The following is a 24,920-nucleotide window of genomic DNA, read 5'->3' as shown; positions in this document are numbered from 1 at the left end:
TTTAAAGTTTTACACTCATATTATTTAAAAAGCACAGGTCATTTGATAATCTGTTTATATTAGTTCAAACGGTAAACACTGCAGTTTACATGTCCCACCAGCAGGTGGCAGCAATCGCTAACAAACCTGTAATATTTTCTCCACGCCGAGTTTTATTCTGTTTCTTTTGTTAGAAACAGAAAAAAAAAACAAATCGCAATCCCAAAATTAACGTGTTTAGTACAACGTGTGTTGTGTGTTTTTGCACAACCGAATGACTACACATTTGTCAAAAACAAGTAAGTTTAGTAAATTAACTATAAGTTAAGAGAAATGGGTCATTTTACAGCGCTTTGGTGTCACATTTGGTGCAGCCCTGCCATTAAAGGTGGTCAGTGAATACATACGACAACGTGACCACGTTTTTTTTGATAGCGTATTTCTTCTAAAGACTCATCCACTGTCTGCTCTGGAACAATCCATGTCATCCCATTCAACAGACACCGAAGCTGCTGCTCCTTTATCAACTAATTAACAAATATTGGCTCACACACCAGAAGTTCCCACACCTCCTCCAAGTGGGCTGTAACGTTACTGTGAGCACCCAGCTGAGGGCCCGGCCCAGCAGAGGCTCCTCAGCTCGGCTCGCCTGGCCCTTCTCATGGTCTCATGGTCTAAATTTAAAGCCGTCCCAGCCTTAAAAGGTCCTGACGGTGTCTTGTGCATTCTGCCGAGTGGCAGCATTATTTTTGTTCTGTGGACTGCCGTCCTGTCCACTGCCCCTCACCCTGCTGCTGCCTGGATCTGGACTTGCTTTGGCTACTTTTGGAATAGCACACATTTTCTCTCATCTTCAACTTTTGTGGATTGGTGAATACCAAGTTGTGGTGAGTAATACACTTTTTTTGTTTTTTATTAAGAAGGAATTGTTATTAGAGTTTATGTCTGTTGGTCTTCAAAAAAAAAAAAAAAACCCAGTAAGGCCTGAGGCCTTTTTTAAACCACTTAATTGATTTTATTGTTGTAAATGTATGTAATTCAGATACTTTAATTGTCACTAACAGGGTTTTGTCGTTTTTGGCTATTGTATCTTGTAGATTAGACTGCATGTGTCATTGAAGTGAAATCTCATCCTAAAAAGAAGCTCATCTTTTCATTTAACATTTGCTTTAACTCCACAAAGGTTTTGTGACTCAGACCTTCTATTCATGCAGTCTGTGCCCTCATGACTTACACTCAACTTTACAGTTTGTAGCTCTTTACAAATAAAGAGGCATTCAGCAGATTGGCTGTTGGAGATGTTGCTCAAGGACATAATCGTCATAAAATACATCTTTAGGTCTCTTGTCATAAACTGCTTATTATTACCTTATTGTTGTGTGGTTACATAATCATGGGCCTCAGCCCGGTGGGAGCTGCTCATGTTTTCAGGCTGTATAACCTGAGCAGTGCTTCCACTGAAAATTCAACAAAACTTTTTCTCTCTTTTAAAGCAAAAATGCCCTAAATTAGCTTGTTCTAGCTTCTCGAATGTGATTGTTTAATCTTTTTTTAATCACAAATGAATGAATTTGGCCTGTAGACTTTTGCTTGCACCAAACATGCCGTTTGAATATGTCAACATTGGCCTTGGGACATTATTCTATGACCACTTTACTGTTACATGCCAGTCATTGATTTCCACAATCTCTAGGTGCAGCCTCTACCTGTAAGAGTCTGTTACATTATGTGAACAGTTTATCTATACAATTACTTACAAATTCCTCAAACTACTTCAGACATTCCCAAACACAGCATTTTACCATCTGTTCCTGAACGTCACTTTTATAGTTCCACCTGTGCAGGTGACTGTCATCCAAACCTTTGTATTATCTTTGAAATCACAACATCAAGACGTAGAATATTAAGATATCGCTGCTGCCACGGTTTATTTTTAAATACCCGCTGCTTCCTCATGTAACTCAGTAGATGTAGATCTTAACCAGATCTAACACACAAAATAAAAACCATCCTAACAACTAGTTGCGTAAACCACCATCCTTAATACCTAATCACCATCTCACGCTCTGAACTAACCCCCCGGTTTAAGGAATTCAATCTGTAATAATAACAATGAGATTGATTTACAGAGCTGGTAAAGTAAAGGAAAAGTCTGATATTATAAGTTGGTGGAGTGGCCCCTCAGGATGTCACGATCAATACAAGTGACGCAGAAGCAGCAGCATCATCATCAGCATCAGCATCATCATCATCATCAACAGCAGCAGCATCAACAGCTGGAACAGCATCACTATGAGAGTGGCTATCACCTGAGCACCAAGTCGTCTGTTAGCAAGCAGTCGTTCTCGTCTGTCCAGACCTCCAGCCATGGGTAAGAGGATGGGAGTGACTCAGACGCGAGGCACGAAGTACGAATCAGAAGCTTGATATTTTAAAACTGTAAAATACAAAAAGAGGTGAGCTGTCACCTCTAAACCCTTAGAAGTGATGAACGCAGTCAAGCAGACCTCTCTAAAATAATCATTGCAGAACTTTTGGTTGGGTGTGAAGCGTGTTCAGCAGGCAGCTGGAGAGAAAAGACACGAAACCTTAAAAAGAGTGTTTTCGTGGAAAGCATCTCGCCGCCTTCATCCGCCCGGAGATGTTCCTCTGTTAATGTCAGGGTTTTGTGTTTTCATAAGGACATGGATCTCTCTCTCTCCATAACGCTGTTGCGTAGCAGCCTGTTTTTAAGCATTTTAGGGGCCAAGTTCAAGTCAAGTTCCCTGTCTTCATATGCAGATGGCAAGTCAGAGTACAAGCATTCATTTCCAATTCAAAGCTGAATTTCCTCAGAGCTCAAAGCGTGTCAATTCAATGCAAAGGCCTGATAATTAGATATTCAGTGTAAGACTGTACGACATTGTCTTATTTATTTATTTAGGTTTTTTTTTTTTTTTCAGGAATCTCCCCTTCAAGACTAAAATGCTAATTTCATCACTTAAGTCAGAGTCTAGTCCAAGTCTCAAGCCTTAAATCTTAAGTCTACAGATCTGCTGTTGAAATATTTCTAAATATATTATCTACTTAGAGCTGCAACAGTGGGCCAATTTAATTGAAAGTTGATCAGCCAAGCAAGCATTTTTTTGTCTCTAGCTTCTCCATGTCTTCTCCTTTGACTTTTGAAACTTTTGACTATTTTTGGATAAATTTAAAGATGCCAACTTGCAAATTGTGCCTCTTTCACCACTTTGATATATTTAAGGGAGTAGCTGTCAGTTGTTGATTAACTGCCGACTATCTTGATAATTGATTAATCTGTATAAGACGTTGTTGAAAGATTCTTCACTCCTCCTTGACAGTAAACTGTATATATCTTCGGCTTGTGGATGAACAAGATATTTGAGCACCTCATCTTTGGCTTTGGCATTTTATACACCGAACAACTAGCAAACACAAAATTGTCATTTACTACCTTTCGCATGCAACAGGTGGACGTCTGTCTTTGCTTGTGTGTGCAAAACAGAAGAAAAACAACATATAGAGACCTATATAAATACAATGGGAGCTTTATTTTTTTAAAAAGCTTCAGGTAACTTATTGATGAATCATTAAAATTAACAACACACTTATTGACAGCGAAAATAATCGCAAAGAGTTAATCGATTAATAGAGCAAGTAATTGGCCGATTAATCAATAATGGAGATAAAATGTATTAGTAGCGAAATCAAAGAAGTATTCGACCTGTAATTTGTATTTATACATGGGCTGCACTTTCCTTACACTTTGAGAAATGCTCATCAAATTTAATCTCCATGTGAAATGCCGTGCTAGAATCGAACTAGGCTCGATCAAAGTGCAGTTCAAGTGTTATGTCAATGCAGCACCGTCAATCAAATACGGTCTGTGTCTTGTATGTGTGTTCCATTGTGTCACTAACGCTCGTCTACATGCAATAAGGTCAGAGTTTCTGTGTCCTTCCAGCTGCCGTGCTCAGTGTGCATGTTGGAACCATGATAGCTTTCTAAACGGGGTCAGGGAAGGAATCCCAGCTGTAGTGAAGGGCTGCCAAATATATTCATGGACAGCTCAAGCTATTTCTGTAGGCAGGACATGAGACGTTGCCGTTAGGGCCAACTCTAAAGGCACTGTATGGAAGTCATGAAATTATAAACGGCTGTGCGCCGGCTTCCACGGACGTTTAATAGTTGATAACTCTTGGTTTTGTGTTGACGTCCTGCCCCCTTTGTTTCAGTTAGAAGTGATTGACTGCGCAGAAAGTTTCAAATTTTATCATCCAAATCTTGAGATACTGTAGCTTCTCTGACTGGAAAGAACGAAGCGCTTTTATCAGCAGTAAAACTTTTGTAACCCTTTGACTTTCTTACACGCCGAGCCAGAGACTTCCTTTTCATCACACCTGGTGAGTCAGCAGCAGGAAACAAACTCTGCAGCAATCTTTTGAGACTCCCTCCATCTGTCTGTCTCTGCTGCGCATTCAGTCTCCTCCGTCAACTTGATCTCACCCCTTCTCTGTGGAATAGAGTTTATCAAAGCCGCGTTGTGCCACTATTCTCCGAGGCCAAGTGGGTAGGCCATGGCAGATTTGACAGAGATTTCGAGTGAAAGCAGGGTTTTGAGATGAACTTTTCCCACCCATGCTGCATATCCTCCAGTTCCGGCTCCATTTATAGACTCACCATAGACTGACGATAAGAGAGACACGAGGAGCTGATAGGTACATGAGTCAGAGTGTAATCTGGGTCAGGGTCAGCATTCGTTCTTTTAGGTAGCTTTTATCATTTTTTTTTTTTTGGTCATTACGGACAAATGTTGCACATGCTGCAGACGCTACATTTAAATTACTCCTACGAGGTCAAGTAGTTATGCAAATGTTCATCTTTAATTCATTAGAACTAAATGAGCTAAATGGCGGCCAGTTATTAGCATCAGAATTGAGTCAGCAGCGATTGTTTTATTTGCTTTCACTGCCGGACTCAAGCAATAAATACATGGAATTAAAAGTTTTCGAGAAGGAATAAATCGATGCATAACACTGGCAGTGTTTTTATTAGCGTCAACAGAAACCACAAAATTATTCATTTGGCTCTCAGGCCCAAGCCTATTCATTCCTGGTGAAGATCTTTGAAAATGGGTGACAAGTGCATATTTTTATTATATAAGGACTGGTAATTTTGTTGCTGTGCAGCTGTGCACTGTACTGTAATGAAAAAAAACGGCATAAACAGACTATCAGAGGCAGTTTTCAGTCTGATAAATGTAAGAAAAACATTGAATGTTAATTACCCCGATCCTTTAATACAGATCTGCTCAGGGGTGGAAAAAAATCAAAACTTACTTTCTGCCATTTGACACATGGGATGAACTTTCTATTTATTCACTAGCTAATAACAGGAATTTGACATGACATCAAGGGACGAAAAATGTTCATAACAGATCGATACACTGATACACTGTTCAATGAATATGTCTGTGTAATGCTTTGGTACTCTTCTCTCTCCTGAATTCTCTCCTGATTTGATTCATCGCTTCGAGTCTGCAGTTCTTCCATTAAATTCGGAGCGCTCAGATTCCAAAAACAAACACAAACAACAGTTATTAAGCCAACATAACACTCATTTTGCATCCTAGTTTTCCACTTTTAGATCCATTTAAAAGTAATGAACCAGAGAGACAGTAGAGTGTTGGACGTTTACTGTACGGCAACAACACTTGGACAATCCACGTGCAGGACTGCAGTAAACAACAATACTAGAACTGGTAGTAATAAAAACTGCAATTTGTTAAGTTTAGCTATGATTATTGTAACATTTTCTAATGATTAATTTGTTTTTATATCTATTTTTTCTTTTATTGTGTGGGCATCCCCCCAATATATATTATATTTAAGCCCCTGCTTTAAGGTTTTATATGGCTTTCATGTAAAAAAAAAAGGATCACCATAAACCCTTTTAGATAGGCTATCTGATGTATGTTGTTCTTTGTAGTGCCACGGTTCTGATTGCTGTCTCTTACCTCTCAGCCTGAAGACCTCTGTGAGAACAGAGAAGGGGCAGGAGGTGGTTAAACTGAGCCCGCTACCCAAGAGAGCCAAACGCACCTACCTGGCAATGGACAAGGATAAAGAAGTTATTGGCTATGTCATTCCCGTGTTCAGAGCCAGGTGAGTGAAGACACCGCAAAGCAATCAACACCAATGTGATGGTCTGCATTTTATTACAGTCAATGACATCATGACTGAAAGTCTGAACTGCTGTCACAAGTCGTTGGTTTGTTGTGTCGCCAGTCATGAAGCTGTTCGCGGTCTGATGGAGGCTCAGGAGGAGGAGGTGACAGAGGAGGGCATTCAGTATGTGGCCATGAGGAACCTGTTTGTCAGGGAGGCCAAGGAGGCCATGCATGTTAGGGTGGAGAAGAAAACCAGATCAACACACGTCAGGGAATCCGCCGAACGAGTGGAAATGAGCAAGACGGTAAATCCATTTCATTCTATTGTGAATCCAATTTCAAATAATCCAATCTTTCACATGAAGCATATAAAGTTGATACGTTTATCTGACAGTCTCGTTTCACTCTTTTCCTGTAGATGGACACCTGGGTAGAGTTCCGTAGGAAAATGAACCCAGACAACCTGACACACCGTCCAGAGTTCATCGTCAAGCCCCGTGGACAGACTGTATGGGAGGGCAAGACTCTCAAGCTCCACTGCACTGTGGCTGGATGGCCTAAACCCAGGGTTGCCTGGTGAGATATCCCCCAAACTCACTGGTCCTCACCCTTCCTGAGTCATAAGAAAAAAGTGGCTGATGAGAGCAATCAGCCTTTGTGTGTCATAGAGAAGTTTCCATCGCTTGTCATCTTGTTAAATACATTTTCCACATTGCAACATGAGCAGACACACTACAGTTTGAAGGCCCCGTGGTATGCTCATGTGGGTGTTGACTAGAAAATGTTTTCATGCTTTTATTAAAAAAAAATAAAAATGTAACATTACATTTTTTTAATTTTTCTCATACTGTCCATTGCTGCAGCTTTGTCTGAACACCCCATTTTAGTTCCTGTCTCTTTAAGGCCTTCCTCCCAAAAATTCCTGCTCTGATTGGTCAGCTTTCACAAGCCTAAGAAGGCATCAACCAGCATGTTTTTTTCAACTATGGCTGTGCAGGGGGTGTGGCTGAAGGCGGTGACTGTATATTTGTGACATCACAACCTTACAGAAGTCTTCACAACTCGTTTGTGGGCACACTTATGAGGCACCTTGATTTTCTTTATAATTAGAAAAAGGTATAAATGCCCTTATCTGTGATCTTCTTAATGATCAGATATTTTTCTTAATGCCTTCTACACTATGTAGTTGTAGTTTGCCACGTCACAAGAACTTCATTGCTCGGGATGACCCTGTGTTGCATTGTACATTTGCCAATTTAAACAATTTGACTGCTATGCAAGTATTTTTTACAAGACCTCAGTAGGAATAAACCAGCTGTCTCTCTCTGCTGTCTTCAAGGTACAAAAACAACGTGCTCATTGATGCAAAGGCCCACCCTGAGAAGTACACAACTGAGAGCAATTACAACATGCACTCCCTGGAGATCAAGAAGTAGGTAATCATTAAGCCCACGCTGCATGGCTTCAGCTGGAATTAATGAGATGTACCCAAAATACTCATTACCCCAAAATAAATGTTTTATGTTGCACGTTTGTTTTAAATTTCCAGCTGCGATTTCCTCGACACTGCTCAGTATTGCGCCTCTGCCCTGAATATTAAAGGAGAAGCTTCGTCTGTGGCTACGATTGTTGTCAAAAGTAGGTTAAACTGTTTGTTTTTTTTCCCGCTGATTATTGTTGCAGCAGCTCCTTCTCCTTCAGCTAGAGGTCAAAGCTTAAAGTAGAGGTTTAAATTAATACCGCTGTAAACACAACGTGGTCACACAGTTGTGTCTCCTTTACAGGAATTGGCTGTAGTAGAACATATCTGGAGGAATGTCAGAAAGTTCAAACTCAAATGAATTTATTTTTTTTATGTGCCTTCAGTGTAATATTTCATTATGTGAATGTGAATGTGAAGTGTCTTGTTACTGACACAACAAGGTTGCTGAAGGATGTGTTTCTCTGCAGGGTTCCAGGATGGCGAGGAAGCAGGCCCACTAGATCCCAAACCACGTGAGTCACTTTAAATTATTTGACCACATTTAATATTTCACATACATTTGATACAGTAATCAAAGGTGCTCTGTAAGACGTACAACAACACGTACAGTAGTTCCTGACCAATCACATTTATCTCATATAAAAGGGTTTACATTAACCAAAAACCATGATCTTAAACCCAACTGCACATTAAAAAATCCTGAAAATAATCAGTTGATCCAGCGAACACAGAACACAACCCCGGTGCTCTGGGTAAAAGTCCCGTACATGACCCATTCATCCCTCACAACTCACTCCCTGTGCAGACTTTGTTGCTCTTTGATGATGCTCCTAGTGAAACATCAACACTGTGATATCAGATGACCACCGTGCACCATCAAAATATAGACAGGGACAGTTTAGCATTTATCTCAGGAACAAGACATTTTTATTCAGGAATTGATAGAGACCAAGTACAGAGGTAGAAGAAAAGTGAATATTGTTCTTGCCATCATCAGGGGGACAAAAAAACATCTCCAAATGATGATTGTGTGTGCTGGATGTATAAAAAACACATTTATACGGTGATAATGTGTCAGTGTTGTGTGTACAGATTGTTGCGCTGCCACAAAGTGCTCAAAAGTCACTAAATGCAGGTATAATGTTTTAACAGCAGTGTTTCTTCTGCAGATGGTTTCTCCCCAGAACACGGTGTCACCTTTAGAACAACCATCCTTGATAAATTCGAAGTGGCCTTTGGCAGTGAAGGAGAAACACTGAGTCTGGGCTGCACTGTCATCATTTACCCCACTGTGAAGAACTACCAGCCCGATGTTGTGTGGTCCAGAAACTGTAAGTGGAAGAATAAAACAGGAGTAGTGCGTTATGCTCTTTTATAACTACTGTGTATCACCTTTCTAATGAATCCGCTACATGCATCCAATCACGGGTGTTTTTGTTTGTGTCCCGTTAGCTGTCCCCTTGAAGCCCTCTAAATGGGTGCACACCCACTGGTCTGGGGAGCGTGCCACACTCACCCTCGTCCACCTCAACAAGGAAGATGAGGGCATGTACACCCTGCGCGTCAACACCAAATCTGGCTTTGACACCTACTCCGCCTATGTGTTTGTCAAAGGTAAGCTGCCCGCTGGATATTTCAACTAAAGCTTTTAATTTTAATGCACTAAGTTTGAGTCTTCTAACCTCAAAGTCTTCACTGATTTATACAGCTTTCAGCAATGTGTGTATGTGCAAAATTGAAGCAACATATTAGAGATCACCACACTCACAGACGTGTGAGGGAGCCATTCAATTCTGCTGTGTCTTTAAGTGACACACACTCACTGAGGTGTTTGGTTTCTCTGTGGAATGTCGCTGCTATATCCGTCTGCATGCCCTTAAAGTCGCCACAGAGAGTCTGATCTGTAATATAGGTCAGCAGGTTCATGCATGAGAGAAAATCTTCAGAATCCCCTTTTTGTAATGTTACCAAGACGCAAAGTAATCTGTGACAGCTAGCTACAGTCCTGCAACACACGGGCTCTACTGTAACGACGTAACTAGGTCAGAAAATGGACACTGAGTATGTAATGGAGATCAGCCTGATTTAGAAACAGCACTGCTCACAAGTGTGTGTGTGTGTGTGTGTGTGTGTGTGTGTGTGTGTGTGTGCGTGCGTGCGTGTCTTGCAATGCCAGATGCCGATGTGGAGGTGGAGGGTGTTCCCGTGGCCCCCCTGGATGTGCACTGTCATGATGCCAATAAGGACTACGTGGTGGTGACCTGGAAGCAGCCAGCGGTGGAGGGCAGCAGCTCCATCCTGGGATACTACATCGACAGGTTGGTCAGAGCAGCATCTCATTGCTTTGGCTACGAGAGACCAGCTTTATTGTAAATCCTGTAGTGGATTTACAATAAAGCTGGTCTTATTCATGCTGTGAAAAGCATAAAAAATCCTCCTAGAATTAGAAGATTTTAAAACGCCTAAAATGGCCCGATTGCAGTGCAAAAGAAAAATGTGTTTCCTTGGCAGGTGCGAGGTGGGCACTCACCACTGGGCTCAGTGTAACGATGTCCCCGTGAAATATGCCCGCTTCCCCGTCACAGGACTGGTGGAGGGCCGTTCCTACACCTTCAGGGTGCGGGCCGTGAACAAGGCAGGAGTCAGCCGCCCGTCTCGTGTCTCTGAGGCAGTGGTTGCCATGGATCCCTCCGACAGAGCCCGTCTGCGAGGTGAGTAGTCGCCAGAGTTGTGCCAGCACACGGCGACACAGCCAATAACAACACTTTCTTTCTTGACAAATTTCTTGATTTTTTTCCCCCAACAGCTGGCCCCTCAGCTCCTTGGACTGGCATGATCAAGTTCACAGAGGAGGATCCTACTGGTATGACAGCTTCAAGCTCTGATTCATCAGCAGTTAATCGTGATATAGCATTTTATGCTGACCTATTCTGTACTGACCAAAATGTCTGTAAAAACATTTAAGTGTTTAAAGCTGGTATAAAATATCAAGTCAGATTTTAAGCCTAGTCCACTGTTCCTTAAATATATATTTTCTTATCTAAATCAGGGTAACTTTAATAATTTTATGATTCATCAATGGATTGATTATTCGTCAACTAATGAATTAGTTGCCAACTAACGTTGTGATCAATTTAAGTCTAAACTCTGATTCCAGCTTCTGAAATGTGAATAATAATAGTTTTCATTTTCAGACATTTTATACATCAAACAACTGATTCATAAATCATAAATCAACAGATTAATCACCGAAGTGACCTGTCAAGAATGAAAAGTACAAGTCACGTGGTTTAAGTGACCACCTGCAAATAATGTGAGCTTCCTCTTGCCTCCTCAGTGGGCGTCATCCCCGGAGAACCCACTGATGTTGAGGTGACGGAGGCAACCAAGAGCTACGTGGTGCTCGCCTGGAAGCCTCCAGTCCAGAGAGGCCATGAAGGAGTCATGTACTACATTGAGAAGGTGAGGAGAAATGGATTACTGCCTCATGTAGAACTGAAATGTATCAGTACACGTTTTGATATTCAATTAATGGTTAAATCATCTGTTTGTTTTGCAAAAATGCCATTAATTCACTGTTCTCAGCTCCTCAAATGTGAATATTTTCTTATTTTCTCTGGGTTTTGTGTAGTAGACCATCCAAAACAAAAAAAATGCTACGTCAACGTGTGTCTGCGTTCCAGTTGTCAGATTTATCTAACTATTGTCTTGCTAGCTGCTCTCTCAGTGACATGTGCCTGGTTCTCTGTGGACCACAGTGTGTTTCAGGTTCAGACACCTGGCAGAGGGTGAACACTGGTATGCCAGTCAAGTCTCCTCGCTTCGCCCTGTTCGACCTGGCTGAGGGAAAATCCTACAACTTCCGTGTGCGCTGCTGCAACTCTGCTGGTGTGGGCGAGTCTTCGATGCCCACAGGAGAGATCACAGTCGGAGATAAACTGGGTGAGCGAAAATAAATATCATCAGCTTATCATCCAACTGTCTTATTTCAATAGTTATTTACAGATCCTTCCTGATATTGTGTTCTGTCTCATTCCAATCTGTTATTTTCCCTCTTTCCTCACGGGGATTATTGTTATTTCATTTCTTTTTCCCTATTTTCTCAACAGACCTGCCCTCAACTCCGGGCAATCCAGTGGTCACCAGGAACACCGACACCTCAGTGGTGGTCTCCTGGGCGGCCTCTAAGGAAGTCGCACACCTGGTTGGCTACTATATTGATTGTAGCGTGGTGGGGTCCAATGTCTGGATGCCTTGCAACAACAAACCTGTGAAGAAGACAAGGTAGGTCACAACAAACATGACATATTTGTTGTTGCTGCTTGAGAATGTATTTATTTTGTGTGTTTAAGCTGGGTGATCTGATTAATTAACATCATTCATCAGACTAGATGTTTACCAGTATAACAAGCTTACCTTCAGTGGTCGTACCAGGGTTTTAAATGAGATTTTGTATGTGTAAGTTATTAAATCAATGTAGTGGAGTACAAAGTATAACATTTACCTCCAAAATGTAGTCGTGGCAAGCATAATGTAGCAGAAATTGTAAACATGCTAGTAAATTAGACCTACAAGTACCTCAAAATGATGGCCTATTTAAGTTAAGTACTTTAGCAAATGTATTTAGATATATTCTATCAGTGGTAATGTAAAATAGTCAAATTTAATGTGATAGTGAGTGTAGTGAGTATATTGTTAAATATCGAGCACCGGGTGTGTTATATTGCTCATGAATTCATCTTTTGATATGTAAGATGAAGAAGGTGTTATTTCATATTCATAAGTTTACAATGTCTCGAGTTGAATATCAAGATCGGTTAGCTAAGGTTAAGATTAAGCTAACATTATCAATTTTCAGAAGAAATAGCAATTAGTTGCCTGTTCTCCCTGAGCTCTAATATAAGCCTTGAAACTTTTGCATAAAACAGAAATTCAATCCTAAATGACGGTTGAAAAATGAAATCAAGTGTGATGGTAAAACTCTTCACACCTTTGTCTGTGCTGTTATCAGGTTTGTGTGCCACGGCCTGACTACCGGGGAAAACTACGTGTTCAGAGTCAAGGCAGTCAACGCCGCAGGATACAGCCAGAGCTCCCACGACTCTGAAGCTGTGGCTGTGAAAGCTGCTGTCTGTGAGTGTCCTCACATCTCATCTCCATTATTCACTTTGCCTGTAGCATTCAAGCCATACTCTTTCTCTCCACGCCATCCTCCCAGCTGTCTTTAAACATTTATTTATCCAGGGAATGATATTGCTGAGCTACCCCCCCACCCAAAGAAAGACCAGATGTAAATAGTTCAGCACATTCATGCAAGTGACCTGAAGCCGTCTGCTCTTTGCCTCTGAGCCCCTTGATTCATCTTTGTTCATGGACCTTGTTAACTTTCATCACTTGTTTTCTTTTTCCTAACAAAAAAATCTTAAATTATAGTCTCATATACCAAATATTTCCTCATCCTTTCTTGAGTTTCCTGACTGCAGACGGCTCATGTTCATATATGACTGATGTTTCATATTTTTGCATGTTGCCTGACATATTCATCACTAACACTCTAACATTTTGTCAGCCCCCCTCCTTCATTGAGTCTTGACACGGTTGAATAACAGATTAAATCATGTTTTACAATGCTTTTATTGATTTCTGTGTCAATGTGTTTCTGCTCGAGTTCTCTTTTGCTGTTTGATAACTCTTCAGGGGTGCCTCTTGGTGCATGGCCGAGGTAAAGGCTTAAAAACGTTGTGTTCTAAAGAGCATTAACCTAATGAGAGTCTCATCGCGAAAGTTACCCTGCTTCTGGCCTTGAGTGTAAGTACTTTAACTTTTATAATGTCTACCAAAAAACTGTGCTATTTGTGTGTCCAAAGCATGTAGCATGTTCAGCTGAACTGCTTTTGATCACTGTGATAGTTTAACACTAATGACAACTAAGACCTCTGCAAAATTTGGCCATCTGTGTTAGATCATTCATAAAGGGAAATCTAAACAAAAAGGGTCTGAATATCTGAAAATGACCTTCGTCTAAACCAGCGGCCCTCAATAGGCGGCCCCCGGGCCGCATCCGGCCCGCCAGCCTCCTATTTGTGGCCCCCGAACTGTTATTCCCTCACTATGTGTTTTGGTTGGGTCAGCACGTGTACACCGGGACTTGTCTCCATGCCAACGATATACAAAACAGCTGGGTCACTCACTGCTGCGAGCGCAATTTTTAACTTTCACTTTCGTTTTCGGAGCAGTTCGCGTATTCACATTTTGCCGGTGGTAAGAGACTGAAAATGGCGTGTTCAAAGTAAAATGCTATAACAAAGTGGACAGTGAAAATAAGAACTGAATATCTGCGTGCACTCTTCTTCCAACCGGGTCAAACCCTACGTACCTGACAGTGCGAAGGCAAAGGTAACATATACTTAGCTTCACAGTGTTTAACAAAATCTAGCTAGTTTCATCAAGTAACGGACGGGGAGTTTCTCCCGGCAAACACCCTTTCACTCACAGTGTCAAAATTTTTATCATCCTTGTTAAAACTCAACACCATTTAACCACAGAACAAATGACGTGAATTAACCCACAACCATCTTACATATCATCTTATTCACAAACACATTTACGAACCATAATTACACCACCACCAACAGAATACCCAAGAGTCATTGCGCCACAGTCCACAAGGGGCGTTACAATATGCCAGGAGAAGCTGTGATGAAGATTTCCAATTTGAAATGGCATCATAAGACAAAGCATGGGAATTCTGAAGAGACATTTCCTCAAAATTCAGAGATAAGCACAACACAAATAAATGCACTGAAATCGTCATATCAAGCTGCAAGCAGGATTCTTGTCACATCTATGTCACAATGAAATAAAATAATGCATGACTGAAGTGATGGACACAATGTTTGAAGGCAAACAAAAAGAGGAAATATTCAACTATGTATTTTAATTTATGTTTAAATGGAAATTACATTTTATTTTAGTTTGTATTTTGTTTTTTAGAATGAAAAGGACATTTTGTTTTAAATATTACAGTATTATTGCATGTGGCCTGACCGACCTCAATACATGGACCTTTGAGTCATTGAAAAAAATCTTTGTGGCCCTTTAAGATTTGTATTTGAATACCCCTGGTCTACACACTTCTTGACTTTCTGTCTTTTAGTCAAAGTTGATGTTGTGTCCGCTTCCTTTGCAGCCATCCCCGGAAAGCCCAATGGCGTGACCCTGCTGGAGGCTGCGAAGGACTACATGGTTCTGGGTTGGACTGCGCCTGCTAATGATGGAGGGGCTGATATCAGGGGATATTTTGTTGACTACAGGACTTTGAAGGGAGACGTTGTTGGGAAATGGCATGAAATGAACCACCAGGCATTGACTACTACCTCCTATAAAGTAAGTCCTTTGACTTTAAGCACCCATGGACCACATTTCCAATAACAGAAGACTGATCATTTTTATTTTATTTCAGTTTGCCAGCCCAAAACAAGTATTTTAATCATTTCTCATTATCCACATTTCTTTCTTTTAGGCTGAGAACCTGAAGGAGAACGTCCTCTACCAGTTCCAGGTGCGCGCCATGAACATGGCAGGTGTGAGTAAAGCCTCTCTGGCAAGTGCAGCTCTGGAGTGCAAGGAATGGACCATCACTGTGCCAGGTAGAAGAGACAATATGTTTGGGTTCGATGATATTACAGAGGACAAAATTAGATGATTTATCAACTAGCCATGTGACAGAAAATTCTATATTTTTTTAAATGTAGATGATCTATAAATTATTTAAGCTATTCTTAAGCAGAAACTCACATTATCATGTGGTTCTGGCTTCAATTGTTGGAATGTGATTACTTCCTTCCTACTTTCTCTGCTATGTGATAGTAAAGTGAATATCTTGTAGTTTTTGGCAAAACAAATGACAAATTGACAAATTAGTGAGGTCATTGATCAAAAATAAAATAATTGTTAGCTGCAATGCAAAAGAATAAGAGACGAGACGAGTCAGTTACCTCACTTAGTATTGGCGACATTGCATTGCAGATGGATAGCCAGTTCATGGGTTTTTATCATAATGAAGAAAATAAATCCACTATTTTGATGATAGATTCATTTTTTCAGCCTTTTTTTTGCAAGAGAATCTGTGGAGTTTGGACTGCTGGTTGGACAAAAACAAGCATTTTAAAGACATCACTTTGGACTCGAATCAGATAAAAAAAAATCGGATTAATCACAAATATAGATAATCATTAGTTATAGCCCTAATTACGATAAGTATATTTGAAACATCCAATGCTATTTTGTCCAGTAACAGTGTGTTTGTAAATCCCAAATTATCCCCCCATCATTCAGTTTACGTAATTTGTCCTCCAAGGTGCTCCTGTTGGTCTTCATGTCCTCGAGGTTCGTGACACCTCCGTCGTGGTCCTGTGGGAGCCACCGGCATTTGATGGCCGCACTCCTGTCAATGGCTACTATTTGGATCTCAAGGAGGCCTCTGCTGGAGAGGAAGGCTTGAAGGCTGTTCACGAGAAGGCCAACAAGTCTAAATACATGAAGGTGAGGAAGATGGAGAGCTCGTTTTTCTGTCATCCTGTTGCTGAGGTGTCCTTCCCGCATTTCTCTTGTTTTGAGAAATGCAAGTGAAATACCAACAAAATTGTTCTCTTAATTGTCTCTGCCTTCCCCTCCTTGTGTGCTGATTCAGGTGACGGGGCTGAAGCCAGGCACATCTTATGTCTTCAGTGTGCGTGCTCAAAATCTCGCTGGAGTTGGAAAGCCCTCAGCAGCCTTAGGTCCAATTCTGGCCCAGACTCGCCCTGGTGAGTGTGATTGTTATGCAACTCACACGTTCAGTGTTCCTACGCAGGTCTGAAAGTCTGGGAAAGTAGGGAAAATCACTTATGTGCCACTGTCGTTACTATAATCCTGAGTTAAAGCTGGTGATGCACACAGACTAACCATTTATTCTCTCTCCCTCAGGCACCAAGGAGATTCATGTGGATGTTGATGACGATGGTGTGATCTCTATGGTCTTTGAGTGCTCTGAGATGAGTGAAGGCTCTGAGTTTATCTGGTCCAAGAATTACAAGGCTATCACAGACACCTCTCGCCTGACTGTTGTCACTGAAAACGGCAAGTAAGTATCATTCATGTGTCCAATTTCTCCTGCAACGTCTTGTTGTTCCAGGATTATGTGCAAAACATTTTCACCGATCTGGCTACCCTTCACAATTTCTACCCCTTTCCTCACACCTTGATGCCCCCCTCCTGTGTCCTCATCTCCAGGTCCAGAGCTATCTTCAACACTCCCTCCCTGGATGATCTGGGCACCTACTCCTGTATGGTCACCGGCACTGATGGCTTCTCCTCCAGCTACACTCTCACAGAGGAGGGTGAGTCAGCCTGCAGCCTTGGCTTCTCTGAAACTTGATTCACTTGTTATTTGTCTGGATGGTGTCAGTGCTAAAGGTGTGAGGGGGAGGGGGGCCTGGAGGAGTGTGTCTGCTCCTGTCTGTTATCACTGGTCCAAAAGCTGCATCGATCCGTCTCTCTCTGGGGTAGATGTGCGATTGTTATGAACAAATAAATCAGCGCTATATGTCTTTTGAAGCTGCTGTAGTATTGCATCATAGGTTGCACTTGACATGGAGTATTCCAGACAGCAATGATAATTTGATTTCTAGAAGATTGTAAGACAAATAAGAAAAAACGTCTTGTAGCAGAGCGGATGACGCTGAAGGGACACTCACCCGTTTTTGATTCTGTTGTTGTTGTTGACAGGTCTCATGCGTCTTCTGGACATCAGCCATGAACACAAGTTCCCTGGTGAATATCCCACCACATCACAGACACTGCAAACGCCACATTTTATTTTTCTGCTTATCAAGTACAGATTCTGTTTTAGAATATGGTTTGGAATTTACAATATTGTAATCAGCGAATACTCTCTAGAAACACAGGTTTGGAATTAGTTTCCACGTGATGGTTTCTCACGTGGATGTGTCAGTGAATGTGTTGTGTACAAGAGCTTTCACAAATGTGCGCCTCTCTAGTTATTCCCTTCAAGAATGAAATGGCCATGGAGCTGCTCGAGAAGGGTCGCGTGCGATTCTGGACTCAGCTGGAGAAATTCACATCTGCCTGCGAAGTGGAGTATGTCTTTAATGATGTCATCATTACTCAGGGAAAGGTAGGACTTATATTCATTTTTTTTTCTTTTTCAAATGTCCTCCTGTTGTCGTGCGTGTCCACATATAACATCTGATGAATCTGAGTTTCCTGCTTCCAGAAATACACAATGAACTTTGACAAGACGACCGGCATCATTGAGATGTTCATGGATTCTCTGGAGGTCACTGATGAGGGATCGTTCACCTTTAACCTGGTGGATGGCAAGGCTAAGGGCACAACCAGTCTGGTGCTCATTGGAGATGGTAAGACCCCAAATGCAATTTTTTGAATGCGGATACAGAAAACCTGCAGATATATTTTCATGACACAAACTGAGCATCTTCACTCTGCTTGGTGGTATTTGCTGCAATGAACATGAGTGTCCACTGAGGGGCAGCAGAAGACAAGCTTTTTTTGACTGTCCTGTCTTTTTTAAAAATTTTTATTCCTACCATAGCTGACTGTCTGATGCACTGCCAGTCTGAACTTTCAGGTACATAAAAAAATAGGGAGTTTATTGAAAGGACTCTTCTTTGCCTTTGTCCAGAATTCAGGACGCTTCAAAAGAAGTCAGAATTTGAGCGTGCAGAATGGGTCAGGAAACAAGGTAAGAAATCCTACGTTTCTTCCGTAAGTTTAACACTAATTAGGCAGGTATATGTGGATAATGATCTTTTATTCCATCTGCAGGTCCTCACTTTGTGGAGTACCTTGGCTTCACTGTTACTGAGGAATGTAATGTGCTGCTGAAATGCAAGGTAAGAAAAGTAACTGTAAACGTTTGTACCGCCGTTAGTATCTTTAAAAAGATGAAGCGTCACAAAATTGGTTCTGTTCCTCCGCAGATAGGTAATGTGAAGGCAGAGACTGAGATCACCTGGTCTAAGGACTGCATTGAGATTGCCGAGGACGACGAGGACGCTCAGAAAATCGAGAGGAAGGAGGGCGAGCTGACCTTTAATATCGGAAAGGTCAGCCCATTAGACGGAGGCCGTGCTTTGTCAGGAGTCGTGAGCTTATGAGTAGAGAGCCAAAAAGCTGCTTCTGCTACCATTGTAGGCATAGAGTCGATGCTACGATATCAACCATCCCTCTCTGACACACAGAACCATAAATGATGAAAGACTTCTAAGAATATTCACGTTGTCTGCTGGAGTCAGCACTTTGCCATGTTGTACTAGGGAGTCAGAAGAGACATATTGGGAACAACTGACTCTCCATTTTGGAGCCTTTCCTTGTCATCCTAAAAAAAATCTCCAAATTTTGATATTATAGATTCATAGGTTGTGTCCATATAGTGTAAATGCAGTATATGGTTTTCTGTGTGATCAATTCATACATTTCATCTCTAACATTGTATTCAATTTAACTCACTGGCCACTGTACTCACACATTGTGAAACTGGAAAGCTGTCCTTTATTGAGGTTATCAATCTGGCCTGTGAGTCAGTGTGTTGCTGCCAGTGAAGTTATATTGACGTTTCAAGGTACCTATACGTTGAAACGCTATAATCATTACTCATGCGGAGAGGGTTGGTGTCATTGCATGAGCTCAGGAGAGGCGTCCTGTTCACCGCCACTCCTGTCATTCGCTTTTGCATTAACTGGCTTATCTGTTTAATTCACAGTGGGTTATTAAGCAAGAGATAAAGAAAGAAAAAGGAGGGAGAAAGCCGCCCGCAGAAGATGTTCCCCCGCCGCCAAGACCCAAAGTGTGGACATAATCTTTGCTGCCATAAGTTGACACCTATAATTTCTCCATTTGTCCTCCTCGTCTTTCCTTTTTCATGTTTTCCCCTGAACGCCTGCAGCATCCCGGGCGGGAGAAAAGCTTGCCTTTTCCGTTTAGTTTGGTCTCTGTCTGGCTGTTCTACTGTCTCTTTTATCTGTCCCAAGAATTATACTGTATTCCCTTCTGTTTGAAGTAGGGTTCATCGCGGTCTCGAGGATACTAAAGTTGCTTTCACTTCAAACTTTAGATCTCAAAGGCCGATGCGGGTATTTACGAGGTCTTCCTGAGAGACGACAGAGGCAGAGATAAGAGCACTTTCAGTCTGACCGATGCAGGTAAAGTGTCTTTCATGATTTTTTGCGGGGATACAAACGGCCGTCAGTGCTGTGATATCAGTGAATGTGACATGGTCTTATCCTTTCTTTTCCCCAGGATACCAAGCCGTATTGAATGAGCTGTTCAGGGTTATTGGTGAGTCATCAAGCACCGATCACAAAGGACACCACAGAGCAATTCAGAATGTGCAGATTTGCAGTATTTTTCCACTGCATGCACTTTTAACAGCTAGAGACTGAAATATTTTGAGGGCGCATTAATCCAAACAGGTTCCTCGGGATGTAGAAAAACACCTGCTTTTCATTCTCTACCCTGCAGCCAACTCCTCCTCTCAAGTCCAAATCACCAGCACTGAACATGGAATCATCCTCTTCTCCAATGTCACATATCACCACGAGGAACTGCGTGTTGGTTGGCTCCACAAGTATGTTAACATGTTAACAAACTCAAATTTGTCGGGTGTCTATGAGATGGGTATTTAAATATGCCAGTGTCTGAACTATGTTAAATAATTCCATTGGTAATATTAGCAAGTATTTGCTTTACTGTGAATTTTTTCCGTTTGTTTAATGAGGTACCACGCTCCTTAATTATCAACAATATGACAAGATATGACATAAATGTGTCGGATTTAGACAAAGGGCTCATTTTTTAGACCCTGGGTAGATTGATGTTGTCCGTTAAACGTACACCAACGTGTTTTGAACTGTCATGATTTAATACAGATGCCTCTCAATAATAAGCATATGTTTTTATTATTCTTAATGCCTCTCACACGGTGGTCCTTCCTGCAAAACCATGATATAACAAGAGAATGTAGATGCATTTAGCTGTAGCTCTACAAAACTACTATTGCCAAGCAACCAAATCTGTTAACCGTAGGATTACGTGTAACCTAGGTGAATGAGTGGAACTCAAACAAAGTGTACTTTGCTCACTAGCATCATATTTCAGGTATTAATAGTCATCACCTCATTGCGCACAGCTGTGTGTTTCAAAAAGACAAACGTTTGGCATCCTTCTTTCAGAGCAAATGAAAAAAAGTAGCACATGCTCAACAATACGACACGATATATGAAGACATATTAAATCAGTCATATCTTTTCTTGATTGTTTTGAAGCAGTCATAGAATGAGTCAAGATGGATGGTGCGAGACAAAGTTAGTTGATGATGATGGTTGTTTTTCATTTGTATCTCAGTCAGTCCGAGGGTGTTTTTATATAGCTGAAACCAATTAGTAAAGCAATACAACATGAGAGAGAATCGTTGCGTTTCTAGATCATTTTTTCCATTTCAGTGGTTAAGTGCAGTATTTAAAGGGTCAGGCGAGTTACTGCATTCCTATTACAATCTTGCTTTTAGGTCACGTATACTTTCAGTAAACAGGCCCGCATTAATTGATGTCTGTGCTGCCCGTTCCTCATTAGGGATACTAAGATTGCCGCCTCAGAGAGAGTTAAGTCTGGAGTCACAGGAGAGCAGCTTTGGCTTAAGATCAATGAGCCCACCGAGAAGGACAAGGGCAAATACGCCATGGACATCTTTGATGGCAAGGACGGTGTAAAGAGAGTCTTTGATCTGTCTGGCAAGGGTGAGTGAAACTTTTACAAGCCAAGTGAGGAAGATTTTTAAAAAAGGTCCCATTAACTTTAACTTATGTAACTGTTATTAATAATATGTTTGTTTTTTGCAGCATGGGAAGAAGCATTTGAAGAATTCCAACGGCTGAAGTAAGTAAACAAACTCATCTGTCCTCATGTTGTGTAATTCTGTATTTCTGTCAGGAGAGGATGTTTACACAAATAAATAGCAACCGTCATGACAAACTTAAAATAGACACTATGTACTTTTCTGAGCCCTTTCGGAAGGATTCAAAATACATTTCCTGACATTGTATAGCCCAGACGGGGGAAAAAAAGGGATTCTGTCTGCGATACCATTTTAAGATGCATCTCACAATATCTGTCTCCTTCCTTCCGTAGGGCGGCAGCGATTGCAGAGAGAAGTAAGTGGTTATTCATCCGGTGGTTTCTCCCAAGAGACATCACTTTGGGAAATGATGTAACTTTTTTTCAGGATATAGAGGCTGTGTGAGTTTTATTAGAATGTTAAACTTGGGTTCAGTGGATAGAAAAAGTATCATCATGATACCATGAACTAATTAATGGAAAATGGTTTTCCAGGAGATGAAATGGCTATATTTCATCCATACTTATTTAAGATATCATTCATGCATACAGTTGAGTTAAAGGGACAGTTCACCACAAAATCCTAAAATACACATAACTGTTGTAAGATTTATCCATCTAGATTTTGGTTTGAGTTTTGGAGATGTTGGACATAGAACTGGAACTATCTTCTTTCAACCAAACTACAGTACATCGTATCACTGCACAAAAGGAAGTGTACATGTACTGATGGACGTGAGCCTTGTGCTAGTGTCAAGATGGGATGAAAACGTTGATGCCTGTAACATTAGCTAGCTTAGTTACCCTAGATGGCTAGCCTCTTGTCCATGTGTAGATGTATGCTTCCTTTTGCACAGTGGTATGGAAAGAAAAAAGTCCCTCCATTAAATGGCTCACAACAAATGTGGTCTGTGGATTATATTAAAGCAACATAATGTTAATTTTTACCATTAAATAAGACCTTCAAAATCATTTTGATGGCACAGTGTCTTGTAATAGGGTGAATGTTGTCTCCGCCCCTCCAACAGTTGTTTCGGCATTATGTAGCTTCAGTGAGAGGGTAGGATCACAGCGTTACATACAAGGAACATGCATGTTACTTCAAGACACAAGTTTTGACCACATAACATTGTTATGACGTAATGAGTTTTGTTTGTAGTTAGCACCAACATAACGTTGGTGGGGCAAATTGCCAAAATTTCAATTTCTACATATCGCTTTAAATAACCAGATCATGATATCTGGAAAGAGGTACTGATATTGAGTTTTTCTGATGCATTTCTTGGCGCTTTAAGCCCAACAAGCCAGTGCCATCTAGTTCCATAATATTCCAAAGCAGGCAGACATCTCTACGGATGATATTTCCAAAGCTCTGCAACTCAAAACAATCTAGAATGGAAAAATAACACTACAGGTAAGAGGAAAAATATGTGAGAACTGCCCCTTTAAAAATAATGCAACATTGAGAGTCGGTTCCCTTTCCAGTTTGAACAATCACTGTGCAAATGCTCCACAAGTTGACTGACTGACTAGATGATGGTTAATATTTGCTCCTTGGCTCACTGTTTTATTTCTTTGTTTAGACCGCGCGCGTGTTGTTGGAGGCCTGCCAGATGTGGTTGCAATCCAAGAGGGCAAGGTACATAAATGAGATATTCAGTGTTCAGTCAACAGTGTTAAGCTCATTTTCTCACCTTCCTATTTATTCCTCATTGTTTCATTCCCTGGAGTGTCTCCTTCCTCTGAACTCTGTTGAATCCAGGTTTACATTCCACAAATCAACCCTCCTCCAATCCCCTTTTTCTCTTTAGTCCCTGAACCTGACTGGCAATGTCTGGGGCGAGCCCACGCCTGAGGTGAGCTGGACGAAGAATGAAAAGGAACTGGTGCCCGACGAGCACTACAAACTCAAGTTCGAGCACGGCAAGTTTGCCAGCATCACAATCGCCGCTGTCACAACGGCGGACTCTGGAAAGTACGCCCTTGTGGTCAAGAACAAGTACGGCACAGAAGCTGGCGTGTTCACCGTCAGTGTCTACAACCCAGAGGAGGAGGAGAAGGAGGAGAAGAAAGGCTAGAGGATGATGCAGTGTAATGAAATAAAGCAGAAAAGATGAACGACTGGGCCATCTCCAAAGCATTTTACCCCGGCACATGCCGGTGCTCCAAAGCAGTTTAAATAAATGATGAATGAAGCTGCTTCTTCCTGCCTCTTTCATGTGCTGGGCTAAAGAGCTTTGGGAATTGCTTGTCAAAGAAGAAAACAATGAATGTGATGCAGAGAGGATAATTGTGTGCTTGTAGTGGCTTGACATGTCTTCTGTTACCTTTGTTGGCAGTAAATGTGATGTATAAATATGGGAGATGGTTGACCTGTCATTAAATTTTGTTTTTAAAAAAAACAGCACGAAGGCCATCAGAAGCAAAATACATTCATCATATAATATTAAAACTTTGACCCTTTAAACCAGGTTATGCCTGAGGTTTATGTATAAAGTAAAGGGGAAAGAAAACTGATGTTTTGGACTAAAGAATGTGTCAGTGGATATTTCACAAGCTCCACTAATTCGAGATCTCTGTGTCTATTTATAAACTGCTACCTTATTTAACTTGTACTGTGTGCATGTGTGTTATGTACCTTTTATGTGCTGTCTGCAAGCTACAAGTGTTGTTACAGTCATCACGACCGTCTGTAGGAGAGGTGGAACAGGAAAACCCTGATGGCTCGTAAAGTGTGTGACAAAACACACACGGTAGTTGAAACTGGTTCATTGAAGGTGTCACACACAACCTACAAAGACCCGGAAAAAAAAAAGTTGTAAAGGCATACTTGGCATGCTTTTGGAAGTCTTATTGTAGGACTAATCACATGAGTGACAGATGACGTCAGAGAAAATGTGTTGAACGTTGGGGGAATGTTGTATTTCAGGTGCCATGGAAGGAAGCCATTCAGAAAAACACTACCCTGCAGCGTGTGGTTGACAAGTTAAACACACTGTTTTCTCCTTAAAGCGCTCTTGTAATAAAAGGTGCACCTGCTTTGAATATTTTCCCCTTTTGTCATTCCATTATCATCCATAAACAACTTAGAGATATGCATTGCCTTCATTAAAGTAATATAGATTCATTGTTAGTTTGGAATTAAAACAAAAAAAAAACAGCTGCTACAATAGTTACCCCTGATTTCACTGAAGGTGCTATTTCTATCCAACGTCTCCAAAGTGTGGTCCTGTGTCCACAGTGGGTCATTCAAGGGGAGAGCAAGCCAGCAGTCCCATTACCTTTCACACACAAACAGAATACAATGCTTTATGTAATGTGTGTCAATAAACATCCTCTAAAAAAAAAGCTGCTGGGGGCAAAGTCTTACTTAAC

At 41.2% G+C, this 24,920-nt stretch overlaps 1 protein-coding gene across 3 annotated transcripts; it reads left to right on the top strand.

Moving 5' to 3' along the window:
• Positions 1-670: 670 nt before the first annotated feature.
• myom1a (myomesin 1a (skelemin)) lies at positions 671-24,590 on the top strand. Of its 3 annotated transcripts, XM_030402621.1 has the most exons (38): positions 671-866; positions 2,109-2,350; positions 6,003-6,143; positions 6,267-6,453; positions 6,567-6,724; positions 7,488-7,580; positions 7,698-7,786; positions 8,099-8,143; positions 8,801-8,962; positions 9,084-9,245; positions 9,808-9,949; positions 10,143-10,342; positions 10,438-10,494; positions 10,969-11,093; positions 11,390-11,573; positions 11,741-11,915; positions 12,643-12,764; positions 14,821-15,017; positions 15,154-15,280; positions 15,991-16,175; positions 16,324-16,438; positions 16,599-16,755; positions 16,905-17,011; positions 17,400-17,444; positions 17,672-17,808; positions 17,908-18,052; positions 18,337-18,396; positions 18,480-18,547; positions 18,635-18,760; positions 19,417-19,500; positions 19,768-19,855; positions 19,953-19,991; positions 20,175-20,280; positions 21,285-21,448; positions 21,551-21,587; positions 21,840-21,862; positions 23,129-23,184; positions 23,357-24,590. In XM_030402621.1, the coding sequence occupies exons 2-38, from the start codon at positions 2,166-2,168 to the stop codon at positions 23,621-23,623; spliced, it is 4,560 nt and encodes a 1,519-aa protein (XP_030258481.1). In that variant the 5' UTR covers positions 671-866; positions 2,109-2,165; the 3' UTR covers positions 23,624-24,590. The 3 variants fall into 3 exon arrangements, with proteins under 3 accessions (XP_030258481.1, XP_030258482.1, XP_030258483.1); XM_030402622.1 differs by lacking the exon at positions 19,417-19,500; XM_030402623.1 differs by lacking the exon at positions 2,109-2,350 and having other exon boundaries at positions 719-866.
• Positions 24,591-24,920: the final 330 nt, after the last annotated feature.

Source organism: Sparus aurata, chromosome 21, assembly GCF_900880675.1.
Source record: "Sparus aurata chromosome 21, fSpaAur1.1, whole genome shotgun sequence".
NCBI classification, from domain to species: Eukaryota; Metazoa; Chordata; class Actinopteri; order Spariformes; family Sparidae; genus Sparus; species Sparus aurata.
Note: the sequence above shows the minus strand (reverse complement) of the source record. Positions and strands in the feature narration are given on the sequence as shown.

Bases quoted from the DNA above. Each gene is read 5' to 3' on its own strand.
- myom1a (XM_030402621.1), top strand. From the start codon at position 2,166: ATGTCACGATCAATACAAGTGACGCAGAAGCAGCAGCATCATCATCAG. The intron at 18,053-18,336 runs GTAAGACCCCAA...GCCTTTGTCCAG, and splicing joins TCTGGTGCTCATTGGAGATG to AATTCAGGACGCTTCAAAAG. The intron at 20,281-21,284 runs GTATGTTAACAT...GTTCCTCATTAG, and splicing joins CGTGTTGGTTGGCTCCACAA to GGATACTAAGATTGCCGCCT.